The following is a 20,624-nucleotide window of genomic DNA, read 5'->3' on the forward strand; positions in this document are numbered from 1 at the left end:
CCCCACCCACTCTGCTGGATCTGATGCCGGAGATCCAAATTCCTTTAGAAGTTGATCTGTACTGAAGAGAAATTCCTTTGTCTGGGAGTGGTAGGGAGTGGTAGGGCTGGCTGGAGTCACCAGCAACACCACACACACACACACACACACACACACACACACACACACTCTCTCAGTTCAACCTCAGCTTGCCCACCTGCTAATGACTTGGAAACCCCCATTTTAAGACACGAGGGCTTAAGCAAAGTTAGCGACAGTCTGAAATGTGCTAGAGTCTCCTAGCTCTGGAGGTCAGAGATCACATTGTAATGTCAGCAGATGGTACTCTCAGAGATGACTGCTCATTGGTTAAGAGAACTCAGCTGCCTGTGTGGGGCAGTTTTTTGTCATCTTCACGCAAGCTAAGGTTGAAAGAACGAAACTTCACTGAGGAAATGCTTCCATTAGATTGGACTGCAGGAACATCTGTGGGACTTTTTATTGAGACATGATTGATATGGAGGCAGGGGTTGCCCAATGTGGGCGGTGCCATTCCTGGTCAGTTGCCCCTGCCTGGGTTTTGTAACAAAGCAGGCAGAGCAAGCCATGGGGAACAAGCCAGTCAGCAGCCTTCCTCCATGGTCTATGCTTCAGTTCCTGCTTCCAGGTTCCTGCCCTGCTTGAGGTGCAGGTGGGTCACCCCATTTCCTGCTGCCGTCAGCCCCTGGGTGTGCTCTTATCTATCTTATTCTCTCTTTTTTTATACTTTTTTATCTATTACAATAAAAATAAAGTTAAATCAATTCCTTCAGAACACAAAGAACCCAGTTAGATGCCCAATATTAGGAAAGGAGCTGTGTTCAGATCGTCACAACCACAGCGTGGACTCTTATACAGTCCATTAAAAATGATGGATGCAGCCAGAGAGATGGCTCAGTGGTCAAAAGCACTTGTTTCTCTTGTGGAGGACCTGGTTCAGAGCCAGAGCCCACAAGGTGGCTCACAGCCATCCTTAACTCACGTCCAGGGACTCTGATAACTTCTCATCTTCAAGGAGAAACACACATATCTATAAAATCAACATCCCAGCACCCCAGAGGCAGAGACAGAGGCAGGAGGATCTCTGTGAGTTTAATGCTATTCTGGACAGCCAAAACTACATAGAAAAACTCTGTCTTGAAATAAATAAGTAAATAAATAAATATTAAATAAAATCAAATTTAATTTTTTTTAAAAAGATGGAACATGGATTACAGTGCAGTGTCAGGCTGGACAGAGAATAGACACAATTTCTATACACGATGTGGATGCTACCCAGAGGATCTCCTGAAGGGATGACATCGCTGATGCTTTTGTTTGTTTGTTTGTTTGTTTGTTTCTTGTTTTCAGCTTTTCTATAGTGAAAGCTCCTATGACTAGGAAAAAGTTTATTTACTTCAATTAATTAATTTACTTTATTACTTTATTAATTTATTTACTTTAATTAATTTATTTAATTAATTTAAAAGTTCACATACAAAGTAATGCATTCCGTTATGATGTTTGCCCACATATATATCACCACACTTTGCTCCTCTCCCCTGTTGGTTCTTTCCTTTTCTTCCCTTTGTCTTTCTGTCTCTCTCTGTCTCACTGTCTGTCTCTTTCTCTGTCCGTGTTTCTTCCTTTCTGACAGCCATATGGATTAGAGGTCTACTGTGCTCCCGAGGGACTTTTACCCTACTTTAGAGACTGATATTTATGGCCTAATTTCCAGTGAAGCCGCATTCTAAAGGCTGGCACTTAGAACTTCTGTTTTGTTTTTTTGTTTTTGTTGTTGTTTTGTTTTGTGTTTGTTTTCTATTTCGGGAGAGCATAGTTTAACCTGTAGAGAGTCTTTTCAGTTCTTCCCCTCAGGTGAGGCCTGCCTTCCTGCCTTCTGTCTCCTGTCTCCCTGTCTTTCTGCCTTCTTGTTTTTCTTTCTTGGTGCTCACGCTGTAGCTGGAATCGAGGGCCTTCTGCATACTCGCCAGCAGGTGCCAGCTATCCTGCTGGAGCTGTGCTCTCCACCCACTTAGCATTACCCTGACACGATTATAACATTTCTAAGAGAAGATACATTTCCAATGTGCAGTAAACCTAGTGGCTCTCTGGCTAGGTCTGGTCTGCAGCATCTGCTCTGATATCTGCTCAGTCTCCGTTCTGGGCACACTGAGCTCTGGAAGACTTCTCTGAATTGGCTTGTGACATTCACAAAGTTGGGAAACTCCACCAGCAGATCTGGATCTTTGGACTGCAGGATGAACTAGAATACCTGCTGACTTGAGCAGCCTGTCCTGTGTTTCCCCTAGCTCAAGGCACAGCAGGGGCTTCCCAAGGCTGGACAGAGGCATCTCTCCCTGATGCTCCCCAGCTGGGTCAGTTGTCACTTGTCACTCAGGGAGCTTCACTTACCCCAGCTGCCACCAAAGACTACTAAGGGAATACGTACTTGGTGATGGCCTTGGTGGTGCATTTGGGTTTCCCCCCCTTTTTTTTAGCTTATGCTCCCCACGCCCCCAGCTTAGATTTTGTCCTCATCTCTTTGTGGAGACAGTCAGCGGCAGGTTCTCCCTAAATCTCTTCTCTAGTAGCAGCAGGGACACAGTGGGTCACCCGCTGTCTTGGTTAGTGTGAGTCCAGCTGTGATGGAACACCATGACCAAAACAGCTTGGGGAGGAAAGGGTTTGTTTATCTTACACTTCCACATCACAGTTCATCATCAAAGGAAGCCAGGGCAGGAACTCATGCAGGGCAGGAACCTGGACACAGGAGCTGATGCAGAGGCCACAGGGAGGGGGTGGAGGGGGGAAAGAGGGTGGAGGAGGGTAATGGCGGAGGGGTGGTGGTGGTGGTGATGGTGGTGGTGGTGGTGGTGAGACTGCTACTTGTACATCATAGCTTGCTCAGCCTGCTTTTCTAAAGAACCCAGGGCCACCAGTCCAGGGATTGCCCTACTCATAATGACCTGGGTCCTTTCCCATTACTTTCTAGTTAAACTTACAGCTGGATCTTAGGGGAGCATAATTTTCAATTGAGTTCCCCTCCTCTCTGATGACTCTAGCTTGTGTCAAGTCGACATGAAACTCGCCAGTACACCTGCTGTAAAGACACTTCCTTCCTGGGAATTCAATTATACTTAAACATTTTACTGGCCCCGTTCCCTCTGCTAAAGTCAGTGGTTGGTAAGCCTCTCCGAGCACCTGTTCCTGCTTTTGTCTTTGCTTAGACACACATGTCAAAAGGCCCTTGAACTTCCCACATAGAAAGCCAGCTCTTCCAAAGCTTGCTTCCCAAGGCCCAACATTTCAGTAGACAGCACACTAATTCTCACACTTGTTTAGGAGGAAGGAAACACTCAGTGAATTTTCTGTGGCTTTGCCTGCTCTTGCACCCGGACTGGGGCTACATCCTTTGGAATGGTTAGTTCTGTGCCAGCTTGCAAAGCTCCTGGTGCCCAGGTTCTTAGATTATTTAAGAAAGCAGCTGCCTGGTCTTCGGAGGGCCATGTTTATTCATGGTGAAGTTGGGTCTTACCACTCACGCGTGTGGCTGGCCAAAATGCCTACAGTGAAGATGGAATGTGGTCTCTCATGGGGGTGGAAATGACATCCGTAGTTTGCAAGGGGGCTGGGAATTGTAATGTTCAGCAGGAAACTATCACAGGTATTTGGCCAACACGCTGGCGTAAAGGTAGCTACAGAGGCCCTCAGGGTGGGGCTAGATCTCAAGAAATCCATGCTAAGATAAAGACAGGATACAGGCTAGGAGTGTAGAGCGCAATAAGAGTACCTGCCTGCCGGGCAGGAGGCCCTGGGTTTGATTCTGAGTTTTTTGTTTGTTTTTAAATGGGGAGAACAAAAGAAAAAAAAAAGTCTCTTAAGTAAAAACTTCATTGACTGCACAGAACACTGGCTGTTTGTCCTCGAGAGCCCCAGCACGGAGACCAGAGCCGTTTGCTGCTGTGATCTCTTTGCTCATCCAGTTTCCTTCTTCCCAGTGCTCTGGCCACTGTGCTTCCTGTAACATGCAACCCAGGAGCCTGCCACATAGGACCTTCACTCCTCCTGCTTGTCTTTGTCCTGACAGATTCGTCAGAACAATTCATCAACAGAACTGAGTGAGGTCTTTGCGTCTCAAGGGACGTAAGGACTTCCTCAAGAATGGGCGGTCAGTTCATTTCAGACCTGCCAAAATGTCTGTTTTAACCAGCTGCCCCAGGGTATCCTCTAAGACAGTTGCTCTGGGTCTCTGGTCCTTCATATTTTTGGTTGTGTGGTCCTTGTATGAAAGTGGCACGTGGATAAGTCCCACAGAAAGAACAAGCTTGGCCTCTCTTCATTGTCAGGTTCCTGGGTTCCTCTCAGAGTCTTTGAATGGCTGCTTTCTAAAGAACACTTACTCTTTTTTTTTTTTTTTTGAGTAGGTTTCGGTTAGGGGAGGGCATGGCACACGTCATGGGAAACATACTTGAAACAGTTGTGCATAGACAAAACACCCACCACAGGGGAGGTCGTGGTGGGCTGGGATCAAGGGACCACACCCTGTGAGTCCTTGTTATCTCCAGCCCTCCTCTTCCACTACACCTTCCACCAATGGAGGTTGGTCCAGAGGGTTCTCTGTGATCTATCACTGTGGGAAAAACTCACATGTCAGAAAGGCAATACTTTCAAACCATTGAAGCAACTTGGATGGGTCCAGGGACTAAGTCTGACATTCGGAAATGCGATGTGTGTGTGTGTGTGTGTGTGTGTGTGTGTTTGTAGTCACTTGGGCAAATTAAATGCTTCACTTCTTTTTTTCCCTTACCAAAAAGAAAACAGCAATGCTTACATTATGGGACACCTATGGTACTTAAGTAATATATAATGAGTGTTTGGTTCATGGAAAACTGTCTCTGATGGACACATAACCAATTAGCATACAGTCTTTGAAGCTGGAGTGGGGGCCTGCTGGAGATTCTGTGTACTGTGTGCCCCTAGGTTGATCCGGTATACGCTGAGGACTCTCTTGACTATTCCAGGACACTCTTGTCCTTCACACTGTCACCCAAGGCTCCTCCCGGAATGTAAACCTGACCAGGACACTGCCCTTTCTAAAAGCTCTGTGAGACCTGAAAGTTCTGTCTCTAGAGAGCCTGAGGCACAAGCCAGCCAGGACCCTGTCTCTCTGAGCAAGTACCTTCTTGTCTTTGGGCGTTCCTGCAGACCTTTGCTCTGGGTAGGGAGGGAAATCAGTGCTCAGTGATCCCGTGAATGGGTGAATGGCTTGTTAGAGCAGTCATGGCCCCTGAGCTGTCTTGAGGGTATGCATCCTGTTCACTCTCCCTCCTGTAAACCATCTCCTGAGAGATTTTTTTTTTCCTGAGGCTCAACCTCCTTGTGTGGTATGCACTCCCCTGCTTAACTGCCCGTCTGAAACAGAAAAGAGGTTGGTCTAGCATGACCAGTTCTTGTGAATGCCTGACACCTTGAATGTTTTGCATAGTCTGGTCCTTCAGCCATCAAGTCTTTGGTAACGCTAGGTGATTTCCTGGATTCTCTCCCATCAGAACTTTGGGGGAAAGGGGGAGGGTTGTCCACAACTGGGGGCTCATGTAGTCCACACAGTTCGCCAGCCAGTACTGGCTTCCTGATCCTGCAGATACTCAGTTACAGGTCTGGTTTTCCCAAATATGCCAGGAAGCGTTTGCAGAGAGGTTTTTTAAGAGCTGGCAGGGGTGTTTGCGGGCCAAGTCCATCTAGGGAGAGAGCAAGAACAACACCCTTGACTCGTGGGATGCTCTCTGCCCTCCTCTGCTCAGTCCACACTCACAAGAACCGGCCTGTGTCTGGATCCTAGAATGAGAGGAATGTGCCACAGCCTGATAGGCATGAAGCAATCTGTAGCAAGGCAGGGAGGAGCCGCTCCCCAGGCCAAGGCCTGACAGTGCGAGGACTATCTGGCCTGCAGGCTGAGTGGCCCCTCCCACCCTCCCTGGCCTCCCCACTGCAGGCCGGATATCAAAGGCTGCATTGTGCATTGAACAGCCTCGGTCCCCCCTCCTCGTGTGCCAGGGAGGAGGCGGGGAGGAGGGACACCACCGATGGGAGGCTCCCAAGGTTCCTCTGACTGGCGCTCCCAGGGGCCTTGGCCCAGGGAGGATGGTGCACACATGGGTGGCTGCTTCTGTATCCCTGGGGAGCGGAGTCTACCCTGGGGTCCAGGTGAGTTTCCTGAGGGGATCTGGTCTAGGACTCAGGCAAGAGTGCTCGGTCCAGGGAAGGCTCAGGGAGTTGGTGCTTTGGAAAAACTGTCCTTCCAAGGATTGGGAGAAGGCTGTACTTTCTGGCTGCCTCTCTTCCTTCTCTACTTTGGAGTTTCCCATTCTGGGCGCAATACAAAGGTCGATGAAGTCTTCGGAGCATCTACTTTCCCCAAGAAGCGAGCTGTATGCTGGGGCTGTGCTTTGTGGACAGGGAGTGAGGGCGGCCCTTGGCAGCCACTCCTAGTGTGTGACTAAGCCCTTCCTTCCTTCCTTCCCAAGATTCCCTGGGACAGGAAGAAGGCTCTGTAGCGAGTTCCTCTGTAGCCCATGACTGTCATCAATTTGGCCGGGGTCACTCGGCGCTATTTTCATCGGGGCTTCTGCCGCGGAGGAAACACGGGGCGGGTTCCTCCTTCCTACCTGTTGTGGTGGCTTTTGGCCGGTAGAGTTGAGGTCATGGAAAATTGTCCTAAGAAGATGTCCAGCGATCTGGGCACACGGTGACCAGCCTTCCTGGTTTGCCGGAGACTGAGGGCATTCCTGGGACGTGGTCAACTTTAAAATACAGACCGTGGGTCACAGTGAACCAGGACAATTGGACGTATTGTTGAAAGCTCCTGCAACTTTTCCTACACTGTAGGATGTTCATCTGGAGGAGTAGTGGCTGTAGGGGAGAAGGGCTGGGCTGGCGGAGAGTTTGCTTGGGAGATAGGCATCTTTCTGCAACCTTGTTAGCGTCACGTGGCTTCCTGTAGCACTCCTATGGTTAGGGTGAGTACCACTCGGAGGTTCCCCTAGCCAAGGACTTTTCCTTTGACTGACTGCTTTCCTCTACGATCTTGTGACCTGGACTCATCAAAAGGACTCTCTCTCTCTCTCTCTCTCTCTCTCTCTCTCTCTCTCTCTCTCTCTCTCTCTCTCTCTCTCTCATTTCTAAGTGAACCTGAAGCAAGAAGTCCCGGCCTACGCACTTTGACACTAACAGCAAGGACTTCTTAGACAAGAAACACCAAGGACCCACCCAAAACTAAGCAGACCAACTCCAAATGTCACATTTCATCTCTCCAAATTTTTAGACTTCTCAAACTTTTCCCCAAATCCCATTGTCTTTGTTACCCACACGGGACCAGACATAGTGAGGGCTACTTTGGGATCACAGGTCTAGAAGTCAGGGACCTGGAGTCTAGGTCTAGTGCTGAGTTTACCTCCAGGTAGGCACATATCATTGTGGTCAACCCCTTCCAGCTTTCAGGCCTAAAGATCTGAGTTTGAGCTTGGCTCTTTGATCCACTCTGAGTAACTTATTTAATGCTCCTGTTTCGGCTTCCCCACCCATGGATTTTATACCACATTATGCTCTCCTCACAAGGTTATGGTGGCCTTAAGTTTACACTTTTTGACTTAGAAAACAGGCCAGCACACAGTCAATCAAGCAAAGTAGCTTGCCAAGCCTCCTTAATGATAGTTCGATGACCTTAGCACACTGCATTCTCAGGGTTCCACTGGTCACCTGAGTGTCACCTGAGGCAGTAAGCTGCCAGTGGGGGCACTCCAGGGCTCTGTCCCTGATGCTTAACTCCAGCTTCTCTGGGTGGAGCTCTGCTGCTGTTGGGAGTCCCCTTTGGGAAGAATTCTGCAGTGCAGAGCTAGGAAGCTGACATGGAAAGGTGTCCCTGAAGTTCCACGACGCTGTCACCCAGCAATTTTATTCTCTTTGCCTTTTTCACGCTGATGCTGCTGGGCCCCTGGGTTCACTGTTTCATCAGAAGCTGGCTTACCATTTATTCTGTCAGAATTTCCGTGCCATTCTTCCTGAGGTGTTCTCCACCCACCAGGCTTTTCCTGAGGGAAGTCGCTAGGGATGATATCTGAGGCCAGATGGTGTAAATATTTTCATCCCAGCCTCCCAGTAGATCCTAGGGAAATGTCACAAAGTCTGAGATGCTTCTCTGAACGGCTTAAGCTTCTCCTGAATGAACGGCTCAAACAGTTGCATGACCTTAGGCAAGTCTCTCAGACCTTTGATTAGCAGTCATCTGGCAGTGTACTGGCGTTAAGTGGTGGTGCCGATCACAGGAACCTTGGGGAAGTATAGATTGGACCGTGTGTCTCATGCACATGACCGTTCTGTGATGGCCAGCAAGCTGTTCTGCTGTTATCGAATATTGGCCACCCCTCACCTCTAACGTGTTACTCTCTAGTGGAGAGAGGTCTGTGTCCTAGTTTCTTTGGCTGCTTCCGCTACTGTGTCTATTTAGGAGGGAGTTAAAAGTGAGTAGCAAACATGTGTCCTTGTGCATGTGGGGAGGCAAGGAAGAAGGTTAGAGATAATGTGGGATCCTGGATGGCTGGCCAGGTTTGCCATGGGGTGACTTAGTAATGGAAACTGGCTTGGGCTGCCCCAGCAAGCTGTGTTCACCCATGTAGACCCTACTGGTAGCTTCTCCTGGTGATGTTTCTCACTTTCTGGAGAAATCTTCCAGTAGCATGTGGAAGGTGGGGGGGAGGAGCAGGTCCTGGCCAGTATCTGTGACTCCCCTGCTGTGGGTTTCTTGCCATTGTTAGTCACCAACAAGCCCCCCCCCCCCCCCCGCCCTCACAGCACAAAGGAAGCCATGTCACTGTTCCTTATCTCCAACGCCTCTTTGAGGAGATTTGGCAGCAATTCTTATATAGAAGATGCAGGGGAGATGTATGTAGACATTGCCACTCTCTCTTCAGGCTTTCTAGTATGACTGACACATCGATGTAATTACAGGAGGAGGGGAATACCCACAGTAAGAGACAGGGCATCATGGATTTAAAGGAATGGAGTGACCTTCTGAACTCTATGACGCTACAGAGCATTGGAATAATGAGCCTTGTCCACAATCTGTTTTTGTTTTTGTTTTTGTTTTTTTTTTTTGTTTTTTTGCCCTTTACTATTCATGCACACTGAGCCATTACAAAAAAAAATAATGTAAACACAATGCTACAACTTGCTTGCCCACTCCTCTATATTATACTCTGGGCTATAGCCACATGGATGGATGTAACTATAGTTACAATCTTTTTTTTGCCCCAACAAGGAGATGTGGGCTTACCTCACAAAAACTGCTGATGGTATGTATGGGTGTGTTTGCTGAGTCAAAGGGAGAAAAATGTAATAAAGTAATGAAGAGCATGCAGGGGGCACCTTCAGGGTTGATCTTCATGGCTGGGGGCAGCAGAAGGATCAGAGAAGCAGCCATAGGAAGAGAAGAGGGAAGGGCTCTATCTCCAGCAGGTTTCTGCAAACGAGAGGCTTTTCTCATCTGAGACCTTTGACCTTAGAGTTCCTAGGTCAGCTGCTGTAGTAGAAATAACAAAGTTTGGCCCCAGTGATTTGGTTGAGCTCTGACTCTTCCGATAACTGGCTGTGTGACCTTGGTAAAATCAGCACTCATTTCCCGGCCTACGTTTCCCAAGGTTCGTTTTCTGTGGTGATTGTTTCTTCCTTGTGTTTATCTCCAGGATTTGGCAGGTCAGGATGCCTTCCTTCTTTTTTCTTACTTCAAAACACTGTATCATTTACTCCATTCTCTCCTGTTGTACCAGGAACACTACAGTCCGCTCCCCCACCGCTCCCCACCCTCCCCGCCCCCATCCTCTAACAGCTTTCCCGCCACCCCTCTGCCCTCTCCGAATCTTCTGCTTCTTTTTCTGGGTCCTTCCTATGCTACTCTTAGCAGAGTAGACACTTTTATTATACCGCTCCACTGCCAAGAGTGTTCCAAAGCTTCACTCTGCTTACACACATCTCATAATTCACCCTGCCACAAAGAGCTCATCTCTCCTGTCCCTACAGTATGTACGTAAATACCAAGCCTGGCCACCCGCCTGCTCAGCTTGTGCAAGATGGCTTCTACCTCCAAGCATGCATGGCTACCCTGTGTGCTCATTTCCTACAGATTAAAATGACTTTCCAGTTAGATTTATTCATTGTATCTTATGCATTTTGCTGGCATGTATGTATGTCTACCACATGTCTGCATGGTGCCGGAGGAGGTCAGAAGACAACACTTGAACCCCTGAAACTCGAGTTACAGATGCTTGTGTGGGTGCTGGGAATAAAATCCAGGTCTTCTGCAAGAGCAGCAGGTGTATGCAAATGAGAGGCCTCCAGCTCCAAGTTACAGCTTTCTCATGGGTTTTCTTGTATACTCCAGGTTCAAGTTTTTTTTTTCTTTAAAGATTTATTTATTTATTATATGTAAGTACACTGTAGCTGCCTTCAGACATAACAGAAGAGGGCATCAGATCTCACTACAGATGGTTGTGAGCCACCATGTGGTTGCTGGGATTTGAACTCAGGACCTCTGGAAGAGCAGTCAGTGTTCTTAACCACTGAGCCATCTCTCAGTTTATGTATTGTTTTTCAGGGAGGAGGATAGGTCTTTGCCCATGTTGCTTAGGAAACCACTGGCAACTTAAATTACACAGGCATTCATCTGTATTTTCTGTAAATTTGTTTTTAGAGACATCTTTCAAAAATGTCCCATCTTCCCTACTCTCAGGGCTGGGTATTGAACTCCCAGCCCCACGCATGCTTGGTAAGTGCTGTAGTGCTGAGCTATATTCCCAGATCCAGACATTTTGTTTATAAAAAGTCCCTACAAGCTGGAGAGATGGTTTATCGGCTAAGCGCACCAGCTATTCTTCCAGAGGACCTGGGTTTCAGTCCCAGTACCCTCAAGTAGGTGACTCACAACTATCTGTGATCAAATGCTCTGGCTTTTGTAGGAGATCTTCTGGCCTTTGCAGGCAGCAGGCATGCAAGTGGTGCACAGACACGCATGCAGGCAAAACACCTATACATGCAAAAAGCATAATTAAAAAAGTGTCCAAGTAATTTTAATGCCTATGTCCATGAACGAATCACAGTTTGAAAAACTGTGGTTATCTTCTCCAAAGCCTCACATCTCCTTACAGGCTATGTGACCTGTGTCCCACATCAGAGTCACTACTTTGGACTTTCCCTCCTCAAAGTAGGCTCACTCAACAGGCTGCAACTGTCAGAGAGACCATTTTTCTGTGCAAGGATACAATGAGTGACTGGGTAGGCCGGGCTGTGGGACAGCAGCTACTCACCTCTGTGAGCCTGTGAGAGTGAGAACCCTAAGCTATACCTCCTCCAGGTTTCTAGGCAAATGCAAGCGAGCATCTGGGGGTAGAGAAACATTCTGACTACTAAATGATATTAAGCGATTAAAATTAAACATTCTCTCTGTAGGAGAGGAAAAAGATGTTTGGGGGAGTTTACTACATGGTCAAACATGGTCATAGGGTAGGAAAAGCAACTGCCACTCTCCAAATGTGCTCCTCCGGACAGTGATGGAAACACCATTTAGAAATGCCAGAAAATCAGAGCCTCAGTGGACAATTGATTAGACACTCATGACATCCAGAGGGACCCCAATCTGCTTACACGGCTCTTAACCTTGCCTTAAGCTGATAATATCACATAGGAATTAAAAAAACGACTAATTTTAATAATAGGTCTTCTTCAAAGTTTTAAAAAATGATTTATTGTATTTGTAGTGTGTGGTTGCGTGCGCGCTTGCACACATGTGCACGCGAGTGTGTATCATAAACTCAGAGTGAAAAGGACACTGTTGGATCATTTGAAACAGAAGTTGCAAGCATACATATATATGTATACATGTTTGTATGCATATGTATGTATGTATGCATATGTATGTATGCATATGTATGTATGTATATGTATGTATGCGTATGTATGTATGTATGTATGTATGTATGTATGTATGTATGTATGTATGACTTAAATAAGCAACCAGGGTTCAGAAGCTCTGATTTGGGCACTTCCTTCTCTTATAACCAGACACATACAAGACTCCAGAAGTGGATGAGGCAAATGCCCTGTCCAGTGTCATTTCATCAGTCTGATTTGTGCTCTTTCTCATGTCTTATGATTTCCACCACCTGCCTGCTTTGGTTACTTCTGATTCCTGCTTGGCTCTAACCCACCACTGCCAGATTTCCCACTAGGCTGCCTAGGTTTCAGCCCCGAGCAGCTAACAGTGTTTCCTGAACGAAGAGCTGCACTTCCTTCTGTGGACTCAAGCTGACACCCATTTTGTACTTACTGTATGTCAACCTTGCTAACTGCTCCCACCACGAAGATAGGGAGAGACCCCTGGGTGTTAAGATGCCACATAGAGGCCCACAGTGGAGAGAAGCCAAGCCTTTTGGCAGTGGGATGAGGATCTGCAGTTTGGCATTAGCTAGGGTGGTTGTGACGGTTTGAGTCTTGCATGGACCTTGCCATTAAACCACAGGTCCAGAGGGCAAGACTGGATGGGCCTGTACACCTCTGACCTAAATGTTATAGACAGTTGTGGAGAGTAAATAAATGACTCAGAAATACCGGTAGAGACGAGAACACTAACCTTTTCCCCTAGAAGTCAGTCCTGCTTAACAGTTCTGGTCCAGTGGTTTAGTTCTTGAGAAATTTTGTCCTGAGAGGGAGGACAAAGATCAGAGACCAAAATTAATGTACTAAAGACTCAAGATCTTTTTTATTTGGACAATACCATAAAAGAGGCCAGACTTACAGGGTTATCCAACATTTTGGGTTCTCTGGTCCATACTGTGTGAAGACCTGTCACTGACTATGTATTATTTGGTGGTCTCCATGCTGAGAGCATAATTCATTGGGGCAGCGCAGCAGGAAAGAACTACCCTGGACTGTGCATGGCACAGGGGTGGTGGCTGGGCACACTGTTGTGTCTAAAGCAATGGGTAAATGTCTCCACTCTTTCTGTCTTCTTCTCCATGCTTTCTGGTTGCGCTCTCTGCTCTCCTTTCTACCTTAAGCAGTCAGAATACCACTCCTCTCACCTCACCCCAGTCCCCATCCCGTGTCCCAATCTGAAGCTCCATTTTAATATATATTTATACCTAGTGTGTGTAGGTGTTTCTGTGTGAGTGTGTATGAGTGCGTGTGTGAATGTTCCTCTGTGTGTGTGTGTGTGTGTGTGTGTGTGTGTGTGTGTGTGTAGAGGCCAGAGGACAACTTACAGGCATCACATCTTTCCTGGGGAGTGAAATCAGGAGGTTTGGTGGAGTCAGGCTCCATGGCTTTTACCTGCTGAGCCTTCGCATCAGCCCAGAGTCTTCTGTTATTTTGGTGGTGGTGGCAGTGGTGCTTGTGATGGAGCCCAGAGCCTGTTAGTGTTAGGCAAGCACTCTTTAATAGCTACAGCCCTTTACTTCTATAGCTACAGAAACAGTAATGGTTTTAAAAGCTGGGAGGACAGAGACTCTTAGACAGGTCCCGATTTTGTGGGCAGATGGGACATTACAACCGTTCTTCAGCCATCTCTTTAACAATATCATTCTTGCTCACTCCAGTCCAGTCCTCTCAGACCTTGCTGCAGTTAGAGCCGTATGATCTGTATGGACCCCACGTGCCTGGAACATCTTCAGTGCGCTAAGCCCTGGAACTTAGTTTGACCTCTGGGTGGGAATATTTAATGAAGCGGGTACACCCAGGCTGCTGCAGGGTTGAGATAGCATACGCTGCTGTTCTTTGATAACAGCTGGCTACACAGTAGCTATAAGGCGATGGTGATAGTAATTCTTTAAGGCCCTTAGTCCTGGGAAAACCACGAACCCTTGGTAGGAACTTGCAATCTGTACTTCCGACTTGTGTATACTGTTAAGGGACGAGCTTTTGGTTTATTTTCTTCAGGTAAAGAAGGTTCTTCCAAGGATCCACCTGGATTGGCTGAGGACACGTCCTCACTTGAAAACAAGAGAAAATGTTTCCTGCCACAGAATATGACCCAAGGTATCTAAATCTCAAAGATAAGTGCAATTAAAAAAAAACCTTCTATGCAGAGTAAGTAGCTCGGGGGCTTCCTCACCTGTCCATCTTCAGATTGTTCCCTCTTGCCCTTGTCTCTTGTTACCTCCGAGTGCATATTTGTATGTGTGTGTATGTGTGTGCATGTGTATGTGTGTGTGTCATATTAGCACATTCACAAACCTTCCCAGGCTCTTACTCAAAGCTCTTTAGAATCTGGCGCAGGTCAGGAACTCCATATATAATTTCTGGATTAGAGAAACATATCACTGATTAGATTTTTCAGGTGATAGGGGGCAGGGTTAAATTTAAAATGAAGTGCACATTCAACATGGTACCTTAAAGAGTTTGTATGCAGTTGGTGTCCAGAAAATGTATAACAAAGACACAGATTGAGAAATGAATATGCGGAGGACCTGTTTATATTCTAGATAATGCTTATCATGGTCTCTTATATATTCTAGGTTCTGAGTAGATATTTCTTAAATAAATGAATAATAAAATGAAGACTTGCCTGGATAGAATGAGATCAAGACCTGAGTATATAGAATGAGATTGGCTGGATAGAAGGCAATCTGAGTGAATTTTTTTTATTAGGTATTTTCCTCGTTTACATTTTCAATGCTATCCCAAAGGTCCCCCATACCCACCCCCCCCCAATCCCCTACCCACCCACTGCCCCTTTTTGGCCCTGGTGTTCCCCTGTACTGGGGCATATAAAGTTTGCAAGTCCAATGGGCCTCTCTTTGCAGTGATGACCGACTAGGCCATCTTTTGATACATATGCAGCTAAAGACAAGAGCTCCTGGGTACTGGTTAGTTCATATTGTTGTTCCACCTATAGGGTTGCAGTTCCCTTTAGCTCCTTGGGTAATTTCTCTAGCTCCTCCATAAGGGGCCGTGTGACCCATCCAATAGCTGACTGTGATCATCCACTTCTGTGTTTGCTAGGCCCCGGCATAGTCTCACAAGAGAGAGCTATATCTGGGTCCTTTCAGCAAAATCTTGCTGTGTATGCAATGGTGTCAGCATTTGGAAGCTGATTATGGGATGGATCCCTGCATATGGCAATCACTAGATGGTCCATCCTTTCGTCACAGCTCCAAATTTTGTCTCTGTAACTCCTTCTATGGGTGTTTTGTTCCCATTTCTAAGAAAGGATAGAGTGTCCACACTTTGGTCTTCGTTCTTCTTGAATTTCATGCGTTTGGCAAGTTGTATCTTATATCTTGGGTATCCTAAGTTTCTGGGCTAATATCCACTTATCAGTGAGTACATATTGTGCGAGTTCCTTTGTGATTGGGTTACTTCACTCAGGATGATACCCTCCAGGTCCATCCATTTGCCTAGGAATTTCATAAATTCATTTTTTTTAATAGCTGAGTAGTATTCCATTGTGTAAATGTACCACATTTTCTGTATCCATTCCTCTGTTGAGGGGCATCTGGGTTCTTTCTAGCTTCTGGCTATTATAAATGAGGCTGCTATGAACATAGTGGAGCATGTGTTCTTCTTACCGGTTGGGACATCCTCTGGATATATGCCCAGGAGGGGTATTGCGGGATCCTCCGGTAGTACTATGTCCAATTTTCTGAGGAACCGCCAGACTGATTTCCAGAGTGGTTGTACAAGCCTGCAATCCCACCAACAATGGATCCCCTTTCTCCACATCCACGCCAGCATCTGCTGTCACCTGAGTTTTTGATCTTAGCCATTCTGACTGGAGTGAAGTGGAATCTCAGTGTTGTTTTGATTTGCATTTCCCTGATGATTAAGGATGTTGAACATTTTTTCAGGTGCTTCTTTGCCATTCGGTATTCCTCAGGTGAGAATTCTTTGTTCAGTTCTGAGCCCCATTTTTTAATGGGGTTATTTGATTTTCTGGAGTCCACTTTCTTGAGTTCTTTATATATATTGGATATTAGTCCCCTATCCGATTTGGGATAGGTAAAGATCCTTTCCCAATCTGTTGGTGGCCTTTTTGTCTTATTGACGGTGTCTTTTGCTTTGCAGAAGCTTTGCAATTTTATGAGGTCCCATTTATCAATTCTTGATCTTACAGCACAAGCCATTGCTGTTCTATTCAGGAATTTTCCCCCTGTACCCATATCTTCAAGGCTTTTCCCTACTTTCTCCTCTATAAGTTTCAGTGTCTCTGGTTTTATGTGGAGTTCCTTAATCCACTTAGATTTGACCTTAGTACAAGGAGATAGAAATGGATCAATTCGCATTCTTCTACATGATAACCGCCAGTTGTGCCAGCACCATTTGTTGAAAATGCTGTCTTTTTTCCACTGGATGGTTTTAGCTCCCTTGTCAAAGATCAAGTGACCACTGAGTGAATATTTTAGAAGCAACATATTTTAAAAGATTTGGAAATCAATATTATGGAAAATATCCATGTCCTGAATATCTCATAAGGTCCTCTTTTCTGAGACTTCAGTGAAACTGGCAAAGAGAGAATTCTCACTAGAAAATGCTGTAACTGAGACAAACCTTACAGCAGAAACCAGAGGATAGGCAGGAGTATAGCTTCTGCAATATGGTAGTAGGGACCTGTCTTACAGTTTTACTGCTGTGAACAGATATCTTGAACCTGTCTTAGTTAGGGTTTCCATACTGTGGAGGGATACCATGACCAAAGCAACTCTTCAAAAGTACCATACTTAATCAGGGCTGGCCTAAAGGTTCAGAGGTTCAGTCCATTATCATCATGGCATGGCAGCATGAAGGTAAATTTGGTGCTAGAAGAGCCAAGAGTTCTACATCTTGATACAAAGGCAGCAGCAGGAAAGTGGCTTCAGCAGGTGACCAACAGAAGGTTCTCTTCCATACTGGGCAGACCTGAGCATAGGACCTCAAAGCCCACCCCCACAGTAACGCCCTTCCTCCAACAAGGCCACACCCACTCCAACAAGGCCACACCTCCTAATAGTGCCTCTTCCTGTGGGCCAAGCATATTCAAACCACCATAGGACCATTTTTCTTTTCTTTTTGACTCTGATAGTTCTGAAACTTGCTACTTAGATTAGATTAGGCTGGCCTGAAACTCACAGAGATCTGTCTGTCTCTGATTCCCTAGTGCTGGGATTGAAGGTATGCACCACCTCACTGGGCTTAGTGAGAGCCCATTTTGAGAGCAGATCCTGTGTCAGGAGGTCTGACATGATCCTCTTCTTACACAGTCTTTTCTGTATGGCGGCATCTAAATTGCTACCTATCAGATAGAAAGCAGAGTCTCAGAAGGGAGGGTAACTTGACTGTCATATGCTCAATGTGTGATGAGGAAGAAGCTTAACTCTTGTTTTCTTAGTCAGGATTCTCTAGCGGAACAGAACTGATAGACTATATAAGGGGGTTTATATACAAAGGGGCTGTGGTCCAGCTAGTCCAACAATGGCTGTCTACCACCATAAAGTCTGACAGTCTAATAGTTGTTCAGTCCATGAGGCTGGATGTCTCAGCCTGTCTTCAGTAGATGCTGGGATCCTGAAGAAGTAGACTTTAATGCCAGTGAAGAAATGGGCTTGCTGGTGAGAACGAGGGCAAGCAGACAGAAAGCTCAAGCTTCCTTCTCCCATGTCCTTTGTAGAGGCTGCCACCAGAAGGTATGGATTTAAGGTGGATTTTCTTACCTCAAAAGATCTAGATTCAAGGTGGGTCTTCCCACTTCAGATGATTTAGTTAAGAAAAATTCCTCACAGGTGTACCCAGCCGCGTGGGTTTTAGCTCATACAGATACAGTCAAGTTGACAACCAAGAATAGTCACCAAGCTTGTCCTGTTGGTAGCTATCATGATCCACACCCTTTCAAAAATGTACCTTGTCTTATGACATAAAGTTTGTGAATGAGTTCCATTTTTGGTATTTTTAAGGATACAATGTTAATAGACATAATTACCAAACCAGGTTCTTTCTATTCCTTATCAAAAATTATGTCAAAATGCTAGTTTTTATTTTAAAAAATTTATTACATTTACTTGTGCATCTGTGTATATTTGTATGTGTGTGGACATGCACACCAGAGTGTGGGAATTGGTTCTCTTCCACTACGTGCCTCTCAGGGACCGAACTGAGGTCATGGGGCATAACAAGCCATCTTAGCAAGAATGAGAAAAATCTCATTATTTTCTTGGGTCACCTGCTTGACATCTGTAAGCTTGAATTGCCATCTGCCATTCTAGAATGGCGGCGACGTCAGCATTTTGCCTTATTAGTGTTTGAAAGCTGATGAACACGGGGTATCACAAGGTGAAACCCAATCTGCGGGCTGAACTTGCGGAAAGGTCACAGTGTGGAAGTGGGAGACTTGGTGCTAGCTGCCAACCTTGCTTTATGCCAGACGACCTCACACAAAATCAGTGCATTATTCTGATTACTGACTAGCTTCCAGAAAGATTAAAATAGGATACAATGTGCTTCCGTCTTCACGGGAGTGAAATGGACTTACTGCCCCATGTGGTGATTTTCGGTACTACAGGGTCCCACCTGCACAGAGGTTGTGCTCTCAATACTAAGATCTCAAAGATCTTAGTTTTTTTTTTTTTTTTTCCGTTTTGTATACACGGGTTCATATACCATAAGGGAAGTCACACTGAGGGTACAGCTAGTGGGCAGCAATGATTTTGTAAGAGATCCTAAGAGGGAGTTTGCATCAGGTTTTGGGAGGCAGGAGAAAGATGGAGTTTGGCAGAACAGAAGTCATAGTATCAAGGTTAATTAGTGTTATCAGATGAAGACATTGGTGAGCCATAATTTGGAGGCTCCTGGGGGCAGGGGGATGGGTGGGAAGCTTCGCATGTATTGAACATTTAATATGGGCCAGGAACTAAGAAAAAAATATATATTTATATCATTTAAAAGAAACCAAGCCATGTAACAGGTTTTATCAAAACCATTTTCTTTTCCTTTTAAAATAATTCCTCTCTCATATAGTGCATCCTGGTGGCAGTTTCCCCTCCCACTTCTCCTTCCAGGACCCCCTCCCCCACACCCAGATCCACCCTTCCTTCTCTGTTTCCCTTCAGAAAAGGCAGGCCTCCCAGGGATATCAACCAAATATGACTTATCAAGTTGCAATAAGATTAAGCACCTCCCATCATATCAAGGCTGGACAAGGGAACCCACTGGGAGGAAAAGGGTCCCAAAACCAAGAGTCAGAGACAGCCCGTGCTTCCACTGTTAGGAGACCCACAAGAAGACCAAGCTACATAACCATGACATATACACAGAGAGCCTAGGTCCGTCCCACACAGGCTCCCTGATTGTTGGTTCCGTCTCTGTGAGGCCCTACGAGCCCGGGTCAAAGCCGTTTTTCTAGCAGGACTACCAAGCACACAGAGGTGGTTGTTAACTGCTCGGGGTAGCGCAGTCATTGCGGGGCAGAGCTAAGCCCTGAACCTGAGGTGCCGAGGCTCCTCTCTTGGCTTCTTGTTTGTGTTATCACTCATCCTGGAGGTAGGGCTGCCAGAGGGAGTCTGGGAAGAATTGCCAAATGGAAAGGGGTTGGGTGGACTGGAGGGAACACAGGCCAGAGAGGATCTGAGTGGAAGAAGCAGCCTCTTAACTGGATGCAGATTCCTTAAACTTGATCTGCAGCCACAGACAGCACTTTCAGCGCCTTTAGGTTAAAAATGGACCTTTCGTGGGGTGGAGTCCCGGCTATCCTGTGGACGGCACGTGCAGGATAGGGGCTGTTTCTATAAATCTGGTTTTGGACAAGTTCGGATGAAAAGAGAGGTTTCTGTGAATGCATTCCAATGCTTCTGTTTCTTGTGTTGGATTATTATTAACAAAAAAGGGTACTTAACATCTGAAGAAGGTATTTCTGAAAGGACAATTATTGCATCAAAGGAGTATCCAGTGTGGCCTCTCCTAACAGCTCCAAACACACATGCAACTGGATATCACTGTTTCTTGATCCTCTGACAGGTTCTTGTATCCACAGTCCTTTTCTCCGTGGAAAGGAATACCAGGCAGGCTGGTTTCATGCCTAGCATCAGTCATGGGAACAGGAGATAACTGTACTCGTTGTCATACCCACACATCTAGACAGACTCCCAGGAGGCTTCAAGAAGTGTTTGTTTAGAGAACATGCACTCTGAAGAAGTTAAAGATGAGCCATCAACTTCTTCCTTGGTTGTCATGAGAAACGCTAGTAATGGAGCCGGAGAAACTTGCCGGGAATATGTGTGTAAACAGCTTGTCTGAGTTAGAGTTTCTCTTGCTGGGAAGAGACACCATGATCAAAGCAACTCTTACAAAAGAAAATACTTAATTGGAGCTGGCTTACAATTCAGAGCTTTAGTCCATTCTCATCGTGGTAACATGCTGGCAGACATGGTGCTGGAGAAAGAGCTGACATCTTGATCTGCAGGCAGCAGAAGTGACTGTGTGCCACACTGGGCTTGAGCATATGAGACCTCAAAGCCCGTTCCCATGGTGACACACTTCCTCCAACAGTGTCACTCCACGGTGACACACTTCCTGTAATAGTGCCACTCACTATGGGCCAAGCATCCAAACACATT

The 20,624-nt window shown here is 46.2% G+C and overlaps 1 protein-coding gene across 4 annotated transcripts in view; it reads left to right on the top strand.

Annotated features, from left to right (window-relative positions):
* The first annotated feature begins 5,964 nt into the window (after window positions 1-5,964).
* The window catches only part of Sh3tc2 (SH3 domain and tetratricopeptide repeats 2), a 62,792-nt gene continuing 48,132 nt past the window's right edge, over window positions 5,965-20,624 (top strand). Inside the window, exons 1-2 of one of the 4 annotated variants that reach the window (XM_006525883.3) lie at window positions 5,965-6,204; window positions 13,981-14,079. In XM_006525883.3, coding sequence (XP_006525946.1) covers window positions 6,084-6,204; window positions 13,981-14,079 — 220 coding nt within the window. In that variant the 5' untranslated portion in view covers window positions 5,965-6,083. Of the gene's footprint in view, window positions 6,205-6,327; window positions 7,017-13,980; window positions 14,080-20,624 lie in introns of those variants that run through there. The other 3 variants (XM_006525881.4, NM_172628.2, XM_006525882.4) reach the window with 3 other exon arrangements.

The sequence above is a fragment of the Mus musculus genome, chromosome 18 (genome assembly GCF_000001635.26).
Source record: "Mus musculus strain C57BL/6J chromosome 18, GRCm38.p6 C57BL/6J".
NCBI classification, from domain to species: domain Eukaryota; kingdom Metazoa; phylum Chordata; class Mammalia; order Rodentia; family Muridae; genus Mus; species Mus musculus.